Consider the following 19,949-nt stretch of genomic DNA (forward strand, 5'->3'; position numbering starts at 1 on the left):
TATGCGTATATGAATATAAATTCTTTGATTAATCTCTTACCCAAATTTTTATTTTTATCAGTTTAATAATGTTCCAGTTACATAAGTATTTATAAAATATGCCTAATTATTGTTACCTAATTATTATCTGTTTTCAAATTAAAACTTTAATTTCATAAAACTGGCTTTCAAGTGATGGTTTATTCTGCAGTTAAAGTTGCCAAAATAGCTATAATATTGGTGTAACTTTGGCAAGTTTTTGAGGGTTTTGTTTTTTTTATTCCTACCAACCAAAGCCCTCTGCATAGCATTAAGTCTTTTAGGAGGAAAAGGCCCTTTAAAACTCTAAGTGGATACTTAGCCTCCCAATGATAGCGGTGGTTCTGTCTCAATTAAGTTAAGGTACTGAGTCTCTGTAGAGATTAAGTAATACATAATATAGCTATAGAGTTAGATATGAGCTTAATGCACAGCTTCATACAGGGTATATGATTGTGAGCAAGTCATTGAGTTTATAGGTGCTCTTAAGTAAAATAGAGACAATCATGAATTCTGTGGGAGTCAGGTATGTATAAAGTTCCCAAAACAGTGCCTGGTACATATTAGATGCTTAAAAAATTGTTAATTTTCTGGCAATTCTTTTGTTACTTATGTGAAATAGAGACAAAGGAAAGTACTATTTTTTGTTAGTGCTTGAAAATACCCTATATTAAAAACGGAATATACGTATTGATTTGTCCTCAAAAGTTTCTGTTTATATCTGTACCAGTGTGATTATTAATAGAGCCCCTTTCACTCTTAAAACTGTCCCAATTGGACAATAAATTTGAGCACTCCTCTCCCATTTATTAAACTAAAAATATAGAATAACTGCAAGATAATTAGAAATACTATCATTTGACTAAAAGCCCAATAAACCACTGGGTGGCAGTAGAGTTCAATCGAGTTCCCCCCTCCCCCTACTATAAAAATGACAAATTCTATTGATTTAGATTTTTACAGCATGATTTCACTTTGTAAAGATCCCTGGAAATATTTGTGGTAAATACATTTCAGGAAATCTAATGTGTTCTTACTTATTATTACATATGTTTCCTGAAATTGGTGTCAGTTAAGTTGTGGTAGTCCTTAGAAAGTATTGCCTAGTTCTTAGTCCTCTTTCCATCGGGGCTGTAGTTGATAACATCTAGTGAATTAAGATTGTTTGAAATAAATTTCTGAAAGATACAAGAGCAAGAGCTTACAGAACTCTCATTTATTATCTTCTTGATTAAGCAATGGTGTGAAATACAGTTTTGTCATTTAAAGCATTATAGTGGGAATTACTTCTGAATTGAATTGGTAACCAAGTAACATGACTATTAAAATGTGTTGAATAGAATCCAGATGGGAAAAACCCGATGGTTTCATTCCATACTCTGGCGATCTGCTTTCTAGTAAAGTCAGTGAAAAATCACTTGGAACCATAGAGGAGTCCAAATCATCAGAGTCACATAGTGATTCTGATGGGGAACAGGAAGCACAGAAAGTAGAAGTGTCTGCAGACACACCAAAGCTAAAAATAAAGTTCAAGGTAAGTTCTGGATTACTCTTTACAAAAGTTTATCAATTTACAAAAAGCTCTACAGACTTTCTTCAGTTTTCTGGTAGAAGGTAGATTTAAAACAAGACCTATATTTCGGCAACTGGATAAATAGTTGTACCATTTAATGTTATCTGTCTGATACTAAGACAGTAAGTTTATTTTTAGATCTTTTAAGCTTGAGCTTCCTCTGTAACATTGAGAGAGCTGCCTGAACATGCAAATCAGAATGTCTAGGCTACAGATGCTGTTTGAGCATCATCACCATACTGGCAGTAATTTAAATCTCAGATTGGGTGCAGTAATCTAGGAAAATGACCTTGGAGAACATTAAACATTTAAATGGCAGGCAGAGAAGGAGGAGCCCACAAGGTAGGATGAGAATTTAATATCCCAGAAGTTAAAGGAATAGAGAGCATCAAGGATTAATTAGGCCTAGGAAAAGAAAAATGTCCGTTGAATTTTGCAGTAATGAAGTCCTTGATCCCCTTGTAGCAGTTTCACCAGAGTTTTGGGTGGCAGAACTCAGATTACAGGGGGATTAAAAGTGGTTCACTATGTGGTATATATGGTTTGGATATGAAATGAAAGCAGAAATTAGATGATAGGATGTTGGCTACATATTAATCATGAGAGAGATGTGGTAGTGTTGTTTTTGTTGAGAGGAATCCCAAAGGAGGTAGAAAGGGAATACTAACAAGGGTAGGTGGGTAGGTTGGTCTTGAACAAGGGATAAACTCATTTTCTGTAAGAGGGTAAGATTTTGATTTTCTATAAGAAGGTATGGCTACAGATGAGTTGGTATCAGAGAGGAAATTGAAAGAGTCATGCAATTTAGTCTCAGTTTACTCATTCATAAAGAAATCAAAATTGCTTGCTGAGAGTGAGGAACTGTGGTAAGCTTGACATTAATGTATTGAAATAGTCACTGAGCTGGGATGATAGAGGAAATGAACCAAGTTAAGAGGATTGACAGGTGGTGCTGAGTGCCCAGCCATGGTAGGAAAGTAAAAACAAATTTATACAGTATTACTAATCTTAGTTTTATGACCTTTCCAGGAACACTCAGGAGCCCAGGTCTCAAAGGAGACAAGATACGTAGCATTGGTCCATGGTTGAGATTGCTGGCCAGAGAGGCGAAGGAATATTGAGGATGCTGGAGAGAGGGTACTTTGAGGCCACAGCTAGGATCTTGTCATTGTCTGACATTTTTCTACCTACCCAATAAGTCTTGGTGGAACTTAGGGCAAGGGATGTATCCAGTTTGTAGAGGAGCAGAAGCAAAGATCTTATAGTAGTAGCCATTTCACAGTGTTCATAGTCAAGTTTAGGTAACCCGGCATTCAACCTGGCGCCGATATTATTAATTTCAAGCAAACAAAATACTACAGAATTCAGATAAACAAGGACAAACTACCTTTTTTTTAATTTTTTTTTAATCCTCACCTGAGAATATTTTTTCCATTGCTTTTCAGAGGGTAGAAAGGAGAGAGAGAGAGAAACATAGATGTGAGAGAGAGACACCGATTGGTTGCCTCCCACACAAGCCCCAACCCAGGATCGAGCCTAAAACTGAGGTATGTACCCTTGGCCAGAATCGAAGCCGGAACTCTTCAGTCCTTGGGCCAATGCTCTCACCACTGAGCAAAGAGGGTTGGGCAAGGAAAAACTACTTTTTTTTTTTTTTTTTAACATATCTATTGATTTCAGAGAGAGGAGGGGAGAGAAAAAGAGAGAGATGGAAACATCAATGATGAGAGTCGTTGCTTGGCTGCCTCCTGCATGCCCCCTACTGGGGATTGAGCTTGCAGCCTGGGCATGTGCCCTGACCAGGAATCAAACCTCAGTCTCCTGGATCATAGGTCGATGCTTAACTGTTGCGGCACGCCTGGCCGGGCATGGACAAACTACTTTTAATCTATCATATATACCATTAGGTGGCTTAATACAGGCATACCTTGTTTTATTGCACTTTGCTTGACTGCACTTCACAGATATTTCGTGTTTTACAAATTGAAGGAAAGACCCTCCACCAACAAAAAGATTACAAGACTCACTTTATTGCAGTGGTCTGCAACTGAACCCTCAATATCTCTGAGGTATGCCTGTATAGTGAAGACCAAAATCATTAGTTTTGAAGCTCACAAAACTGAGGCTAGGGAATTTTTAAGCTCTAGGATGATGACAATAATTTCAATAGGGAGAATGATGCCAGAATTGCCACAGTTATCAGTGAATATAGAGTAGTGGCCAGAAGTCATTAGATTATATATGGAGGAACGGAAGAGAACTGTATAGAAGGTGGTGTTGTGAATCTCAGAAGAGGGGGCATTTAATTGCATGAGAATCAAAGTAAAAAGTATCATGACGTTAGTAAAAATGTTTTATGAGAAAAAAGTCACGGCCTGGAAACAATGAAGATTGCTAAGAGAAAGCAGATACTGACTCCTAGTCCTGTGATAGCAGGAGCATGAGGGAATGAGTTAATATCCATTCAAAGAATTGCAAACCAAAACAGCATCCCAGGACTGCCACCCACAGTTGTGCAGTTGCAAAGAGGCTTAAGTCTAGTCCCTATTCCACTTGCTAAACTGGGTCACAGGGCTTTGTTATCCCAGATGAAGGGGTGCCATAGAACCACCAGCCCTATCCAGGGATTCCCATGGGTGCTGCTTTTACCTCCAGGATGTGTCTTCTAATTTTATGTAGCTACCAGTTATATAGGACAGTAAAGTTCTGGCAATGTACTCAACATAAAGACAGATTTCAGAGTTCTTTAAGTAGATAAGGGGTGTAGAAGGGTCCAGTCACATGGCATTAAACTCAAAAGGAGCACAGTATAAAGGAAGGTCAGTGTTGAATGTGTAAGGAAGGAGAGAGAACAGAAAAGAGGATAAAAAAGGCCAGTGTATGTCTAATTGCAGAACATGAATAGATCATGTTCTGTTTTAAAAAGCAGCCTTGGCTATGGTGTGTGGTTTTAGATGTGGTGAAAAACCTAATCTTTGTACATTTGTTTTATGTACAAATTTAAACTGTTTAAATGAGTTAATATATTATTGTTTATAAATCAGTAATAAGACTCAAAGAAATGTTTAGTTTTTCAAAAATATACCTTTATCGATTTCAGAGAGAGGAAAGGAGAGTGAAAGAGAGAGAGAAAAATATCAATGATGAGTCATTGGTTGGCTGCCTCCTGCACATCCCCTACTGGGGATCAAGCCTGCAACCCAGGCATGCGCCCTGACCAGGAATCAAAGTGTGATCTGCATCATAGGTCAATGCTCAACTGCTGAGCCATGCTGGCTGGGCAAGAAATTTTGTTTCTGTCGTGGTAGTATGATATTTCTTGACTTTGATATTTCAGGAAAAAAATAAAAACAGTGATAAAGGAACTGAACCAGAAAAACAGAAAGAAAAAAATAGCCAAGAGCAGAATTCATCAGGTTCAAAGGAAGAAAAATTCAAAGCTCATAAAAAATCAAACCCATATGGAGAATGGCAAGAAATTAAACAAGAAGTTGAGTCTCAGTAAGTACCTGAAATGAGATCCCACTGTTATAAGCATTTTATGTCTAGTACTTCAATAAATTATAGTTACTACTTTGAAGGATAAAGTGTTCATTAAAAATGTAGCTTATTTCTTTTATTTCTAGAGCAGTTTCATTTTTCTAATGTTTTAAAATGTGAGTTAATGGTTACTTTTAAAAGTAAGCTAATGATTGTTTTTATTTCTTCCAAAACATGACATTTCTATTGACCACTCATTCACACATTAACTCAATTATGCATACACAAGCATTCTCACATTATCGTTACCCTATGAGTGAAATAAGTATCTGCATGTTCAGTAAATGCTGCATATGAAACACCTAAAAGCAAAATGAAAAGCTGTTGCTGTCTTCAAAATGACGTATGACAGAGTTTAACAAAAGTTTTTAAGCCAATTTCAAAAAAGAGTTTTATCAATTGAACAAGATCATGGTGAGATGTTACCTGGTTTATATTATTAGTTTATGTATTTAAATCAGTTGTTATCTTAGAAGCATTTATACCGTAAAAGGAAGCTGCCACTTCTAGCTTCACAGATTAGTGTTTCTTAACTGCTTAAAATATCTTCAGGTGAAAAAAAAAGTATCTGCTAAATAAATTAGTTTAGCAGTTATTTTCCAACACATTAATTCTTTGAAATGGTAATATAAGATGACTAGTCTGTTGATACTTGAAATTTATTGTTAAAACTATTTTAATGAAAAGGTTGTATTTTTTCACGAGATAGAGTAATGCAAGTTTTGGACTATTTTATATGCTATTCTAATTAGAATTGATTCCCTAGGGATAACACACATTAACATAGCTTATAGTACTACTATGAAAATTTTTCTAAGATGGATTCTAGTCAAGATGGTGGCATAGGTAAGTGTGGTACAAGAATCCTCCCACAACCACATCAAAATTACAACTAAACTACAGAACAGCCTTCATTCAGAACTACCTGAAATCTAGCTGAACAGAAGTTTTACAAGTAAGGATGTGATGAAACCACACCAAGACTGGTAGGAGGGTAGAGATCTGGAACAGGCTGGTCCCAAACCCTAGTGTAGCAGGTAAAAATTGGGAGGGATAGCACGGCTGCAGAGTTCCCCTTGAGAAGCAAGGAGTACCAGCCCCACACCAGGCTGCCCACCTCAGGGTTCCATTGCCAGGAGTAGAAGTCACCATAACTTCTGGCTATAAAAACCAATGGTGATTGTGGCTCAGTGAGATGGAGGGCTGCTGGAGTCCCAGGCATTTCTCTTAAAGGGCCCATGCACAGACTTCCTTGGCTCACAGCTCCGACACTGGGGCAGCCGCTCAAAAGCTCCCGGGACATTTTGGGAGGAACTGAATTGTTTTCAATCAGGGCAAGAGCTGGAAGGGCAGCTTTCTCCCAGAGAGAAGTGCTAGCAGAGGCCATTGTTGCTTTGCTGAGCCTTCCCCACCACAGAGCTGGCAGTTGGTGCCATATCTGAGTCTCCATCAACCTGGCTATTACTGTTTGCCCTGCCCTGATTCCCTGAGACCCAGATCCACCCAAATTGCAGGCCCACCCAAGCTGTTTGCCGTGACTCTTCCAGATGAACAACCTGTCTTGGCTCATACTTCAGACTTTACTAAAATTTCTGAAACAAGCAGCATCTGGCCTCAGAATGCCCCTTAATCTCTCAATAAGTTGCCAGAGGCCCAGCACTAGCAGCAGCCACCAGCCTTGGTTCACAGATTGGTCTCACCTGGGCACCTCCAAGCCCAGCACAAGTAGCAGCCATCTGAGGATTGCTTTGTAACTCATGCCAGTGGCCCCGGGCAGAACACAGGCAGCAGCTGACTTTGACCTACCCCTTCTGGGAGCCAGCATACCCTGTGCACAGCATCAGACCATGTCAAAGCACCGCCCAACTACCCCCACAAGCAACACTCAAGGGACAGACTCAGCAGGCTTCAGAACCCCACTGAAGTAAGTCCTGCTTCATGGTATTGGCCCCTTGCACAACTGATCCTCCACAGTGGTCATAGCCAGTCCTTGCAGCTGATCGACCTAGGGGTAAATACCTCCTAGTGACGTGCCAACAACAACCAAGGCTCAGCTACAGCAAGAGGGTGTACACAGCTCACATGATGGGTGATCACCTGGAGTTCCCAGCTTGGGTGATGAGGGAGGCTGTGTCACTGGACCACACAGGACATCCACTATATGAGGCCATTCTACCAAGCCCAGGAGACATAGAACACAGGGAGGCAGCCAAAATGAGAAAAGGAACTTAAAGAACAAAGGAAAGATCTCCAGAAAAAGAAAATGGAGACACACAATTTACTAGATGCAGAATTCAAAACACTGGTTATCACGATGCTTAATGAACTTAGGGGAAGAGTAGGTGAACTTCGTGAGAACTTCAACAAAGAGGAAACATAAAAACAACTAGAAAGCAAAAAAACAGTCAGAAATGAAGAATACATTAACTGAAATGAAGAATACATTACAGAGTATCAACAGTAGAGTAGATGAAGCAGAGATCTGGAAGATAAGGAAGCAGAAAACAATCAGAACAGAAAAAAAAAAAAAATCCAAAAAAAGGATAGTATATTTGGGACAGCTTCAAGCATACCAACATTCACATCATGGGGGTGCAAGAAGGAGGAGAAAGCAAGGAATGAAAACCTATGTGAAAAAATGATGGAAAACTTCACTAACCTGGTGAAGGAAATAGGCAAGTCCAGGAAGCGCTGAGTCTCAAAGAGGCCCACTTCAAGACACATCAAAAATAAGATGCAAAAGTTTAAAGAGAGAACCTTAAAAGCAGTTAGTTACCTACAAGTGAGCTCCCATAAGACTGTCAGCTGATTTCTCAACAGAAACTTTGAGGCCAGAAGGAATTGGCAAGAAATATTCAAAGAGAGAAAAAGCAAGGATCTACAACCAAGATTACTCTACCCAGCAAAGCTATCATTTAGAATAGAGGACAGATAAAGAGCTTCCCAGACGAGAGAAAGCTAAAGGAATTCATCACCACCAAACCAGTGTTACAAAAAATGCTAAAGGGTCTTTAAGAAGAAAATAAAATAAAAAATATGAATAATAAAATGGCCATAAATACATATCTATCAACAATTGAATCTAAAAAATGAACAAGCAGATCAGAAACAGACTCATAGATACAGAGAACATTTTGATAGTTGCCAGGTGGGAGGGGGTTGTGGGGTTGGTTGAAAAAGATGAAGGGATTAAGAAGTATAGGTTGGTATTACAGGATAGTCATGGGATGTGAAGTACAGCCTAGGGAATATAGTCAGTAATATTGTAATAACTATGTATGGTTACAGATGGGTACGAGATTTATCAGGATGATCACTTAGTAGATTATATAATGTCTAATCACTGGGTTGTACTCTTGAAACTAATATTGTATGTCAACTGTAACTGAAAAATAAAAAACAAAATTGTTACTATTATGAAATGTTGAAATTGTATATATTAATGGAATATTAGGAAGTATGTATTTAATACATATTTAATACAGGGACCATGATAAACATATTGACTGTGTATTTTGAAGTTGAAGACATAATAGACTACATTACTTCAGACCTAAATAACTTCTTAAGTGATTTACAATAGGAAGATGATTCTACTATACCAGTATCTCATACTTCAAAGTTGAGATTTCTCAGATTTTGAGTCTTTTTTCTTGTGATAACTATATTTTAAAGCCATTCTCATTAAATTTTAACCTCTAAGCCAGTTCAATATAGGACTGATTGTGTCTGACTTTGTAACTAGATTAGCCTCATTTCTTAAGGATTTTTTTTTTCTCTAAAAGTAACACATATGTTTATTATAGACAGTTTTTTAAAATGAAGGAAAGCATAAGAATAACTTACTCAGCTGCCCAGAGATACTAACATTTTGAAGTATTTTCCCCAGTTTTTATCTTTTCTTTCTTAGCATTTTATTGTTAATATCCTATTTTGCTAACATTTTATAAATGATACTTTTAATTGCTATGTAATATTTAATCATTTAGGTGTGCATTGATTTTACTGAGCCATTCTCTTTCTCTTGACATTTAGGTTATTTCTACACTTTTTGTTTATATAACTTAACTCTGATTATTATATGGATGTATTTACTCTGCACATTTCTGACTATTTCTAGAAGTGGAATACCTATTTAAAGATTAGGAGCATCATAAAAATTTATACTTTATTAGCATTTTCTGAAAGTTCCTCTTCCATTGGATCGTCTCAGCATGTTTTTAGTATTCCATATTTCCATCCAAAAATGTTGTGTCTCTTTTTACTCACGTCATCATGTATAATTTTAGTTTTTGAACAATGCCTAGCACATAATAGGTGCTCAGTAAATGTTTATTAAGTACATGAATAAATTTTTATGTGTTTTGCTTTTTAAAAAAAATTATTAAATCCATGTTTTATTTCTTTAGCCAGTAAATATGGCATGAAAAAACTTATGTGTTCAGTGTGCTGCTGAATTATATTGTTATTTATAATTTATTCTTTTGAGTCTTGGGTCTTCCATGTAGAAACTTGGAAAAGTTCCATGCAAATATTTTGTGATTTTTTTTTCTTTTGATTTTATTCTCTATTTGTTTCATGTCCTATTTGTTTTAGTTAGATTTTTACACCCAGTGTTACATAATAGCAATGATAGTGGGCATTTACTTTTGTTTCTCATTTCAATGGGAATGTCTAAAATTTATATTGAAGATTATATTGACTGTTGGCCTAAGATCAATCCTAAGTCCATTATGTTATTTTTATGTTAAGGAAGTGTGCTTTATTTCTAGATTTTTCAGGGATTATTATCAGAAATTGATTTTGATAAGTTTCAGTAGTCATAGCTTTGGTGTGGGGAACAGTTTGGGGAATGGTGGTCTGTAGTTTAGTTTTGCTTTTCTTTGTAAAATGTGTGATATCTTTCCCAGGTTTTGGTGTTTGACTTATGTTAAATAAAATGACTTAGGTAGTTTTTCATTTTTTAATGTTCTAGAATAGTTAATAGTTCCTCTGGGATTAGAAAGTTTAAAAGAAATTACTTGTAAGATCTGATCCTCAAGTTCTAGGAGGGAGATATAATTTTTTTATATATCTTTTTTAGTCTCTTGGTTTCTATCTGTGTGACTGGACAAGTTGCCTTATCTCTTTGAGCCTCAGTTTCTTCGTTTGTAAAATAGGATAGTAGTAGTTCCTAATTAATTTCTAATTTATTATGGGGAATACATTAAAAAAGACAAATTAACTCATTTAGGACCGACCATGTACGCCCTTGGTACCTAGTTCATCTCCTAAGATTTCAACTGTTATGTACTGCAGCTGTTCTTGGGGAAGGAGTGGCAGATGGGGATTATAGCTTCAGCTACTAATTCTTGAATACTAGTCAGTTTCAGTAACTTACATTTCCCCCTGAAATCTTGTATTTCATAAAGACTTTAAAATTTAAAACATGGTAATACATTAAACTTTCTATAATTTTTGTCCCAGCTTTTTGAAATATAATTGACATAACATTGAGGAAATTTAAAGCATACGGTGTGTTGGTTTGACATATTTAACACATTGCAAAATGATTACCACCATAGTGTTAGCTAACAGCTCCATCATGTCACATAATTATTTGTGTGTGGTGAGAACATTTAAGATCTAGTATCTTACCACCTTTGAGGTATATAATATAATGTTAATTATAATTACCATGCTATACATTAGGTCCCCAGAACTTGTTAATCTTACAATTTGAAGTTATAAGTTTGACTACTCTCCCCATTTCCCCCACCCCTCAGTCCCTGGTAAACACCAGTGTACTCTGTTTCTTTGAATTTGGATTGTTCAGATTTCACATATAAGCGATAACATACAAAATTTGTCTTTCTCTGCCTAACTCATTTCACTTAGTAATGCCCTCAAGATCCATCCATGTTGTCACATGTGGCAGATTTCCTTCTTTCTCATGGCTAAATAATATTGCATTTATCCATTGAAAGACACTTAGGTTGTTTCTATATTTTGGCTGTTGTGAATAATGCTGCAATGAACATGGCTATGCAGATACTGCTTCAAGATCCTATTTTCATTCTTTTGTGTTTATCTCCTTTTCCCAGCACCAGTTATTGAAGAGATATACATTCTCTATTGAATATTCTTGGCTCCCTTATCAAATATTAGTTGATCCCTATATGTGAGGGCCTATTTCTGGGCACTCAGTTCTGTTCCATTGGTCTGTGTGTGTTTATTTTTATGTCAGTACCGTACTGTTTTGATTACTATAGCTTTGCAGTACAGTTTGAAATAAAAAAATATGCTTCTGGCTTTGTTTTTCTCAGGATTGCTTTAGCCATATGGGGTCTTTCTGTAGTTCCACAAAAATTGTAGGTTTATTTTTTCTGTTTCTGTGACAAGTGCCATTGGAATTGTTTTCACTAAAACATTGAATCTATAGATGGCTTTGACTGGTATGGATATTTTAGCAATATTAATTCATCCAATCCAGGAACATGAATATTTTTCTATTTGTTTATGTTTTCTTCAGTTACTTTCATCAGTACCTTATAGTTTTGTACAGACCTTTTGCCTTATTGGTTAAATTCATCACTAAGAATTTTATTGTTTATGATGCTATTGTGAATGGGATTGTTTTTCTTCTTTCTTTTTTAGATGTTTTGTTCTTAGTGCATATAAATGCAACTGATTTCTGTATGTTTTGTGTCCTGCAACTTTACTGAATTCATTGATTAGTTTAACCATTTTCTTGTATAGTCTTTAGGATTTTCTATATATAAGATCATATCATCTGAAAACAATTTTACTTTTTCATTTCCAATTTGGATGCCATTTATTTATTTATTCATTCATTCATTTTCCTTTCCTGATTACTCTGGTTAGAACTTCCTGTACTATGTTAAATTAGAGTGGTGAGAATGGGCACCCTTGACTTGTTGTTCTTGATCTTAAAGGAAAATCAATCTTTCAACATTAAGTATGATATTGTCTTGAATGGTCTTTGTGATGTTGAGCTGTGTTACTTCTATACCAAATTTGTTGAGCATTTTTATTGTAAAAGGGTGTGCGTATTTTATCAGATACTTTTTCTGCATCTGTTGAGATTATCATGATTTTTATCTTTCATTGTATTGATGTGGTATTTCACAAATGATTTACAAATGTTGAACCATCCTTGCATCCCAGGGATAAATCCCACTTTGTTATGGTATATAATCCTTTTAATGGTTCTTGAATTCTGTTTGCCACTATTTTGTTGAGTTTTGCAACTATATTCATCAGGGATATTAGCCCGTGGTTTTCTTTTCTTGTATTGTCCTTATCTGACTTGACATCAGGGTAATGCCGGCCTCCTGTAATGAGTTTGGGAGTGTTCCCTTCTCTCCAATTTTTTGAAAGAGTTGAAGGGGGATTGGTGTTAATTCTTTAAATGGTTGGTAGAATTCACCAGTGAAACCATCTGGTCCGTGGCTTTTTTTTTTTTTTTAATCCTCACCTGAGGATATTTTTTTCCATTGCTTTTCAGAGAGAATGGAAGGGAGGAAGAAAGGGAGGGGGGAGTGGGGAGAGAGAGAAACATCAATGGGAGAGAGACATCAACTGGTTGCCTCCTGCCTATGTCCTGACTGGGGGCAGGGAGGGAACCTGTAACCCAGGTAAGTGCCCTTAGCTGGGGATCGAACCCTCGACCCTTTGGTGCATGGGCTAGTGCTCTAACCACTAAGCCACACTGGCTAGGTATGGTCCATGGCTTTTTTGTGTTGAGAGGTTTTTGATTACTGGTTCAGTATCCTTAGTTGTTATTAGTATGTTCAGATTTTTTATTTTATCATAACTCAGTAGGTTGTATCCATATTTTTCTAGGTTATCCAGTTTGTTGGCATGTAATTATAGTAGTCTGTTCTTTGTATTTCTGTGATACCAGTTGTAATGTCTCTTTCTGATTTTATTTGCATCTTTCCTTTTTTCTTAGTCAAGCTAAAGATTCGTCAATTTTGTTTTTCTTTTCAATAAACCATCTATTAGATTCTTAGTCTGTTCTAGTGTTCTTCTGGTCTTTATTTTATTTATTTCTGCTCTGATCTTTGTTATTTTCTTTCTTATGCTAACTTTGGCCTTTGTTCTTTTTCTAGTTACTTGAGGTGTGAAGTTAGGTTTGAGGTCTTTCTTATTCCTTACTGTAGGCATTTATCCCTGTAAACTTTCCGTTTAGAACCACTTGTGCAGTATCCTATAGGTTTTGATATATTGTGTTTCCATTTCCATTTTTTTGAAAATATGTTTTGAGTTCCACTTGGTTTCCCCTTTAATCCATTAATTATTCAGAAGTGTGTTAATTTCCACATATTTTGAAATTTCCAGCTTTCCTCCTATTATTGATTTCTAGTTTCTTACCATTGTGGTTTGAAAAAGATACTTGGTATAATTTCAGTCTTCTTAAATTTGCTAAGAATTCTTTGTGACTTATATGCTCTATCCTGGAGAATGTTCATGTGTGCCTGAGAAGAATGTATTCTGCTGTGATTGGCTGGAATGTTCCATATATGTCTGTTAGTTCCATTTGATATGCAGTATGTTCCAAGTCCAGTGTTTCTTTATTTTTCTGTTGGATGATCTGTCCAGTGTTGAAAGTGGTTTATTGAGGTCCCCTATTACTGTATTGCTGTCTCTTTCTCCCTCTAGATCTGTTAGTATTTGCTTAATATATTTAGGTGCTCCAATGTTGGGTTCATATATATTTACAATTGTTAATATCTTCGTGATGACCCCTTTATCATTATAGTATAATGACTTTCTTTGTCTCTTGTTTCCATGTTGGCTTGGTCTGTTTTGTCTGATATAGTTACTCCTGATCTCTTTTGGTTTCCACTTGCATAAAATACCCTTTTCCATCCTTCACTTTGAGCCTATATGTATCCTTAAATCTGAAGTGAGTCTCTTGTAGACAGCATATGGTTGGTTCTTATTTTTTTATCCATTCAGTCACTCTGTGCGTTTTGATTGGAGACTTCAATCCATTTAAATTTAGAATAATATTTGGGTTTACCAATGCCATCTTATTCATTGTTTTTTGGCTATTGTGTAGTTCCCTTTTTCCTTTTTTCCTCTCTTGCTGCCTTCCTTTGCGAATTGATGATTATGCACAGCGGTATGCTTTGATTCCTTCCTTTTATATCTTGTGAATCTATTTTAGGTTTTTGTTTTGTGATTACCATAATGCTTATATAAAACTTATTATATATATAAAATAGTCTCTTTTACACTAACAATATATTTTAGTCACAAACAATATATTTTTGGTCACAAACAATATATTTTTATTTACTCCCCTTTTATGTTTTGTTTGTTGTTTTTTTTAATATATCTTTATTGATTTCAGAGAGAGGAAACGAGAGGGAGAGAGAGAGAGAAACATCAATGATGAGAGAGTCATTGATCGGCTGCGAGCCCGCAACCCGGGCATGTGCCCTGGCCTGGAATCGAACCCCGATCTTCTGGATCCTAGGTCGACGCTCAACCGCTGAGCCATGCCCGGCCGGGCCCCCTTTTATGTTTTTGATGTCAGCACTAACATCTTTATATATTGTGTACCCATTAAATTGTTTTAGCTAGTCTTGTTTTTAGTGTATTTGTCTTTTAACCTTTATACTAGAATTAAGTAGTTAACACACAACCCTAATATAGTATTTGTGTATTCTGAACCTGCTTATCTGTACCATTTTGTGTGTGTATATTTTTATTTTAGTCATTAGCAGCCTTTCATTTCAGCTTTAAAAACTCCTTTCAGCATTTCTTGTAAGGCAGAATAACCTCAGATTCATTTTGTTAGGGAAAGTTTTTATCTTGCCTTCATTTCTGAAAGATACCTTAACTGGCCAGGCATTCTTGATTAGCATTGTATTTCTTTCAACACTTGGAATATATCATCACATTCTCTTCTGGCTTGCATTGTTGCTGAGATATTCTCTGATAGCCTTATGAAATTCTCCTGTATGAGTAAAATTTTCTTCTCTTGCTGCTTTTTAAATTCTCTTTGCCTTTGATTTTAGACAGTTTTATTAAAATGTGTTTTGAAGAAAATCTTTTTGGATTGCAATTTTGAGGTAACCTATATTAGCTTCAACTTGGATGTAAAAATCTCTCCCCACTTTTGGGAAGTTTTCAGGCATTATTTGTAAGCTGTAGTAGGGGCAGGAATTGAGCTGGGCCTCAGAATTACTGACCTGGCCTGAAATATTGGCAGAATTCTCCATCTCCCATTCCTAATCTCTGTAGAACTCCTTTCTCTAAATAGGGAGAATATGTTATTCCCGCCAGGTTTTATACTTCTAGCCACTGGAAAGTTAAACATAATGATCATTCTGGTCCATGTTCAAAAAGCTTGTGGATGAGAATAATGGGTGTGGCATGAGTTACTTGCTCTTTCATGGGCTGTTTATTATGTAGAGGGTAGAATACCATGATAGGCTTATGTTAAGCAGGTACTGATCTCTGGACAAGTCAACTAAATATTTATACTAACCATGTGGATGGTTGAAGTTCCTTAGTAAAAGGGCACTAGGCAAACAACCACATGTAGTCTTTACTATACTAGGACATTGAGATTCCATGGTTTTCATCTTGTGCTTGCTGTGTGAGCCCCCAGAGTCCTTGTCAGTCCACGGTAAAACCAGCTTCCATAAATACCTCTCACTTATTTACCTACAAAACTTGTATTGTTAATCATACATAAGCACAAACATTTCCTTAGAGAACAAATGCTTTGTGCATTAGGAATAAAATAATAGATGGGACTTTTCCTGATGTGTCGACCTAACTAAGTGTTCAATATCTTATATAATGTATTTTAAAATAGTTTCTTACGCCAAAATGACTGACTTCTCACTATTAGAAAGACGATCTTGGGACTTTGGTTTACCGACCATTTATGTGAAAGTTTGTCTTACTCTGTCAAGTAATGGTTTTATTTTTACTTTCTATTCCAGTGAAGAGGTAGATTTAGAACTTCCAAGCACTGAAAATGAATGTGTATCAACTTCAGAAGCTGATGTTGGTGGGGAACCCAAAGTGGTTTTTAAGGAAAAAACAGTCACTTCTCTTGGAGTCATGGCAGATGGAGTGGCCCCAGTATTCAAAAAGAGAAGAATTGAAAATGGAAAATCTAGAAATTTGAGACAACGAGGCGATGATCAATAATTGGAAAAGAGCATTTTGAACATTCTTAAAAGCTTCTCTGTGTTATTTCTAAATACTTTAATGCTAAAAATTTAGATTTATTCTAAATGTATTTTATGTGAATTTAAAATAAATCTTTTTTCATGTGAAATTTATTTTTGTTCCTAAAATGGAAGCCTACCACATTGCATTGTATTACAGTGTATTATGTTCAGTGTCTAAAAAATGCTAATTGTCATAAGATGCTATGTATCTGTTTTTTAAAACCTGGAAAAGCAAGACCTTTATTCCATTCTTACTCATATGAACATTCTTATCCTGCACTAAAAATGCATTACTTTCATACACTGATATTAACTGTTATCCAAGAAGTAAGAATCAGACCACATAAGAGAAGATTCACAGCCCACTCATGGATTCAGTTCTTAGAATCCTGTCAAAGGCTAATGTAGGAAGTATATGCATATTGGCTTATGTCACTCAATTTAAGGTCAAGGACCAAAAACAAGGACGGCAGCTCAGGTAGAGTGCAAATGGGACCGGGGGCACAAATGACCGTTTGCCCAGTTTAGTTCAAGGCAACAACCGTTGCTTAAGCACTTTTACTTTGAGCTAGGTATTGATGTTAGGAACTGGGAATATGAAAGCAAGGCATATCCCTATTCACAACTTCACATTCTTCCGTAGTCATTTCCCCCCAGTCATGCACTCTGTTTAGCAGCCTTATTTATATATACTGGAAAGCAAGACCTTTATTCCATTCTTACTCATATGAACATTCTTATCCTGCACTAAAAATGCATTACTTTCATACACTGATATTAACTCTTATCCAAGAAGTAAGAATCAGACCACATAAGAGAAGATTCACAGCCCACTGTGAATCTGGAAAATATTTATATACTGGAAAATCTTTTTTAAGGTTTATTTAAAACTCTGTAGATGAAGGCTTGAACAAAAATAGTAAGGTCTCAGGCTTCAGTAAAAGTTTTTAGTGTTCCCTTCCTTACACAAATTAGAAATTTGTTTTCTGGTTAAATTTCTTAAATTTAAGTATTCTTAAAAAGTGGACCATTCTTATTTAATCAATTTGAAGTAGATACTTTCTCTTTATTACTCCAAATTCTTAAAATTCTATTTTTTATAAATTGTACAGTATTTAATGTTTGTAGTAAATATTTGTCTTTTTAAGGTTACTTGTGTACATGTAAGAAAATGATAGCTTATTAAAAACTTTATGAAAGAGTAAATTAAAATTGGGGTGTTTTTGTTGTTTTTCTAATACATATCAGAATCAACTTAGCATTGGAGAGAGTATTTGGAGATTTGTTTTTCCATTTGTTTAATTTACTTATTTGGGTATTTAATGAATGTATAAAGAAGTATTTTAGGTTCTCTATAGCCCATTTGTCATCTAGCTAAGTAATGTATTTTGTTCCTTGATTCCTCAGTTGGAAAAGATGGTAAGACTGTAAATAGAATGCTGCTATATTTTACTCACCTTTAGTTTATACAAAGTACACAATTGAAAACATTTTTAAAACCACACCTCACTGTGTAAAGTGTTTCTCTTTATTGTATTCTTTTTATTTACTTATTTTTTATTGTCCTCACCTGAGGATATGTTTATTGATTTGGGAGACAGAGAGAGAAAGAGAAACATTGATCAGTTGCCTCTCAAACCTTCCCTGACCAGGGATCAAGCCCACAACCTAGGAATGTATCCTGACTGGGAATCAAACCTGCAACCTTTCTGTGTGCCAGGCAGTGCTCCAACCAACTGAGCCGCCCAGCCAAGGCTCTTTGATGCATTCTTTAAACTAACTCTTTTACCTTTGTAATAAGGCAGTATTAGAAGTTTGAAGGTAAATCTCCTTAAACAAACTGATTTTAAAGGTTGCTCAGAAAAGACTTAACAAAAATTTTAGTAAATTGAATAGTAAAAAATAGTACTTTCCTATTTGCTTTGAAGGAGTAAGAAAACCTATCAACTTACATAGATTTTTTCAGAAGTTAAATGGTATGGTCATTTCTCCCTTAATTTTTCTATTTTATATATCTATATTTGTATATAGATATAGGTGGGAGGTTATAAAAGTGATATATTTTTATTATAAATATAAAAATACAAATAATAGCAAAATAAGTTTTTTTAAAGTCCCAGTAATCTCCGACTCCCTTCCCCCGAGACCACCATGGGGATTTTTGTTTGGTTTTCCCTAAGGATGTTAACAAGGGCAGTATGTGGGAACCATTATGACACTTGGATCTATGAAGTCTGCTCTCTGGATGAAACATTCAAAGCATGATCCAAATAGCCAAAAGTGATTTTTGGTTTTTAATGCAGTTTTTATAAATTCTGAAAACTATACTGGGGGAACAACTCTACCTGATTTTTAAGTATTGAGAAACTAATCATTAGAATAGTACGGTACTTGTTTATATAGGCATATCATACACAAACTAGAATCTGTTTCTGGTTGTCTCTGTGCCATTACCACACTAATTTCACTATTGTGCTTTTATATTTTAATACCTGGTAAAGCAGATATCCTCATACTATCTTTCCATATCCATTATTCAAGTAACATTTTGCCATGTTGACACCTCTGCCTTCCCCCAAAAAGGCTGATTTCATGCTACACCTGCTGAGTTAGTAATAACTGCCCTCTTTCTGATAACGATTCTGTCAACAGTGTCTTTCATTTAGTTCTTTTATGTCTCTCTAAATTTTGTCGTTTTCTCCCTATGGGCCCTACACATTTATTGAAATGTAAGCTTCCTTAGGGCAAGGGCTTTGTCTCTTTTGTTCACGTACCATAAGTACATGGCATGTCAGAAGCACTTCATATTTGTTTAGTAAATGAATGAAATCAAGAAAAATCAAAAAAGGAAATTTAGATAAATGTACAATCGGAAGACATTTTTCACCAATCAGATTACCAAAGATCAAGTAATTTGTTAATGTTTGTGAAGATGTGAGAGAATAGGTGGCATTATAACTGCTAAGTATATGCTTTCGATCTTTTTTTATGTTTTGGTATCTTAAGCGCTTGCTGGCCAGAGCTATCCCTGTCTTAGCTACCCCTTTCCAGGGATATCCCTGTCTTTTTTTTTTTTTTTTTCCCAAGGGCTTATTTATTTTTTTCTTTTCTCAAGATGGATAAGAGAAACCTATTTTCTAGCATGGTCTCACAAGCATATATTTTTAAGTCTTCTTAAAAATTGACTACTTAGCTCTTTCAAATCTGGCACCAAAGGTTTTGGCTCCTACTTTCTTCCTGTTACTACTTTGGCTGTATTCTCAGCTGTCGGGCGGAATGCTCTTAGGTCCCAAAAGATGTAGGCCTCCTCCCTTCCCCCTCACCCCAAACATGTACTGAGAGCTTGCTAGGGCCAAGCACTCTTCTAGGATTACTAGAAATATAACGGCAAACACAAAATTTGCTGCTTGCATGGAGCTTCCATGTATGTGTATGTGTGTGTGTGTATAATAAAGCATAAACTATATAGACTATTACAAGCGGATAAATGCTGTAAAGAAATATAAAGCAGCCTGGCCTGTGTGGCTCAGTGGTTGAGTGTGGACCCATGAACCAGGAGGTCAAGGTTGGATTCGGGGTCTGGGCACATGCCTGGAGTGCAGCTGGATTCCCAGTAG

The 19,949-nt window shown here is 35.9% G+C and overlaps 1 protein-coding gene across 2 annotated transcripts in view; it reads left to right on the forward strand.

The window, feature by feature from the left end:
• Positions 1-17,835, forward strand: part of WBP4 (WW domain binding protein 4) — a 34,334-nt gene extending 16,499 nt beyond the window's left edge. For both annotated transcript variants that reach the window (XM_081127935.1, XM_081127934.1), the window contains exons 8-10: positions 1,359-1,552; positions 4,929-5,092; positions 16,099-17,835. In XM_081127935.1, the coding sequence (XP_080984061.1) occupies positions 1,359-1,552; positions 4,929-5,092; positions 16,099-16,309 (569 nt within the window). In that variant the 3' untranslated portion in view covers positions 16,310-17,835. The remainder of the gene's footprint in view (positions 1-1,358; positions 1,553-4,928; positions 5,093-16,098) is intronic.
• Positions 17,836-19,949: the final 2,114 nt, after the last annotated feature.

Source organism: Miniopterus schreibersii (genome assembly GCF_964146895.1).
Source record: "Miniopterus schreibersii genome assembly, chromosome: 2".
NCBI classification, from domain to species: domain Eukaryota; kingdom Metazoa; phylum Chordata; class Mammalia; order Chiroptera; family Miniopteridae; genus Miniopterus; species Miniopterus schreibersii.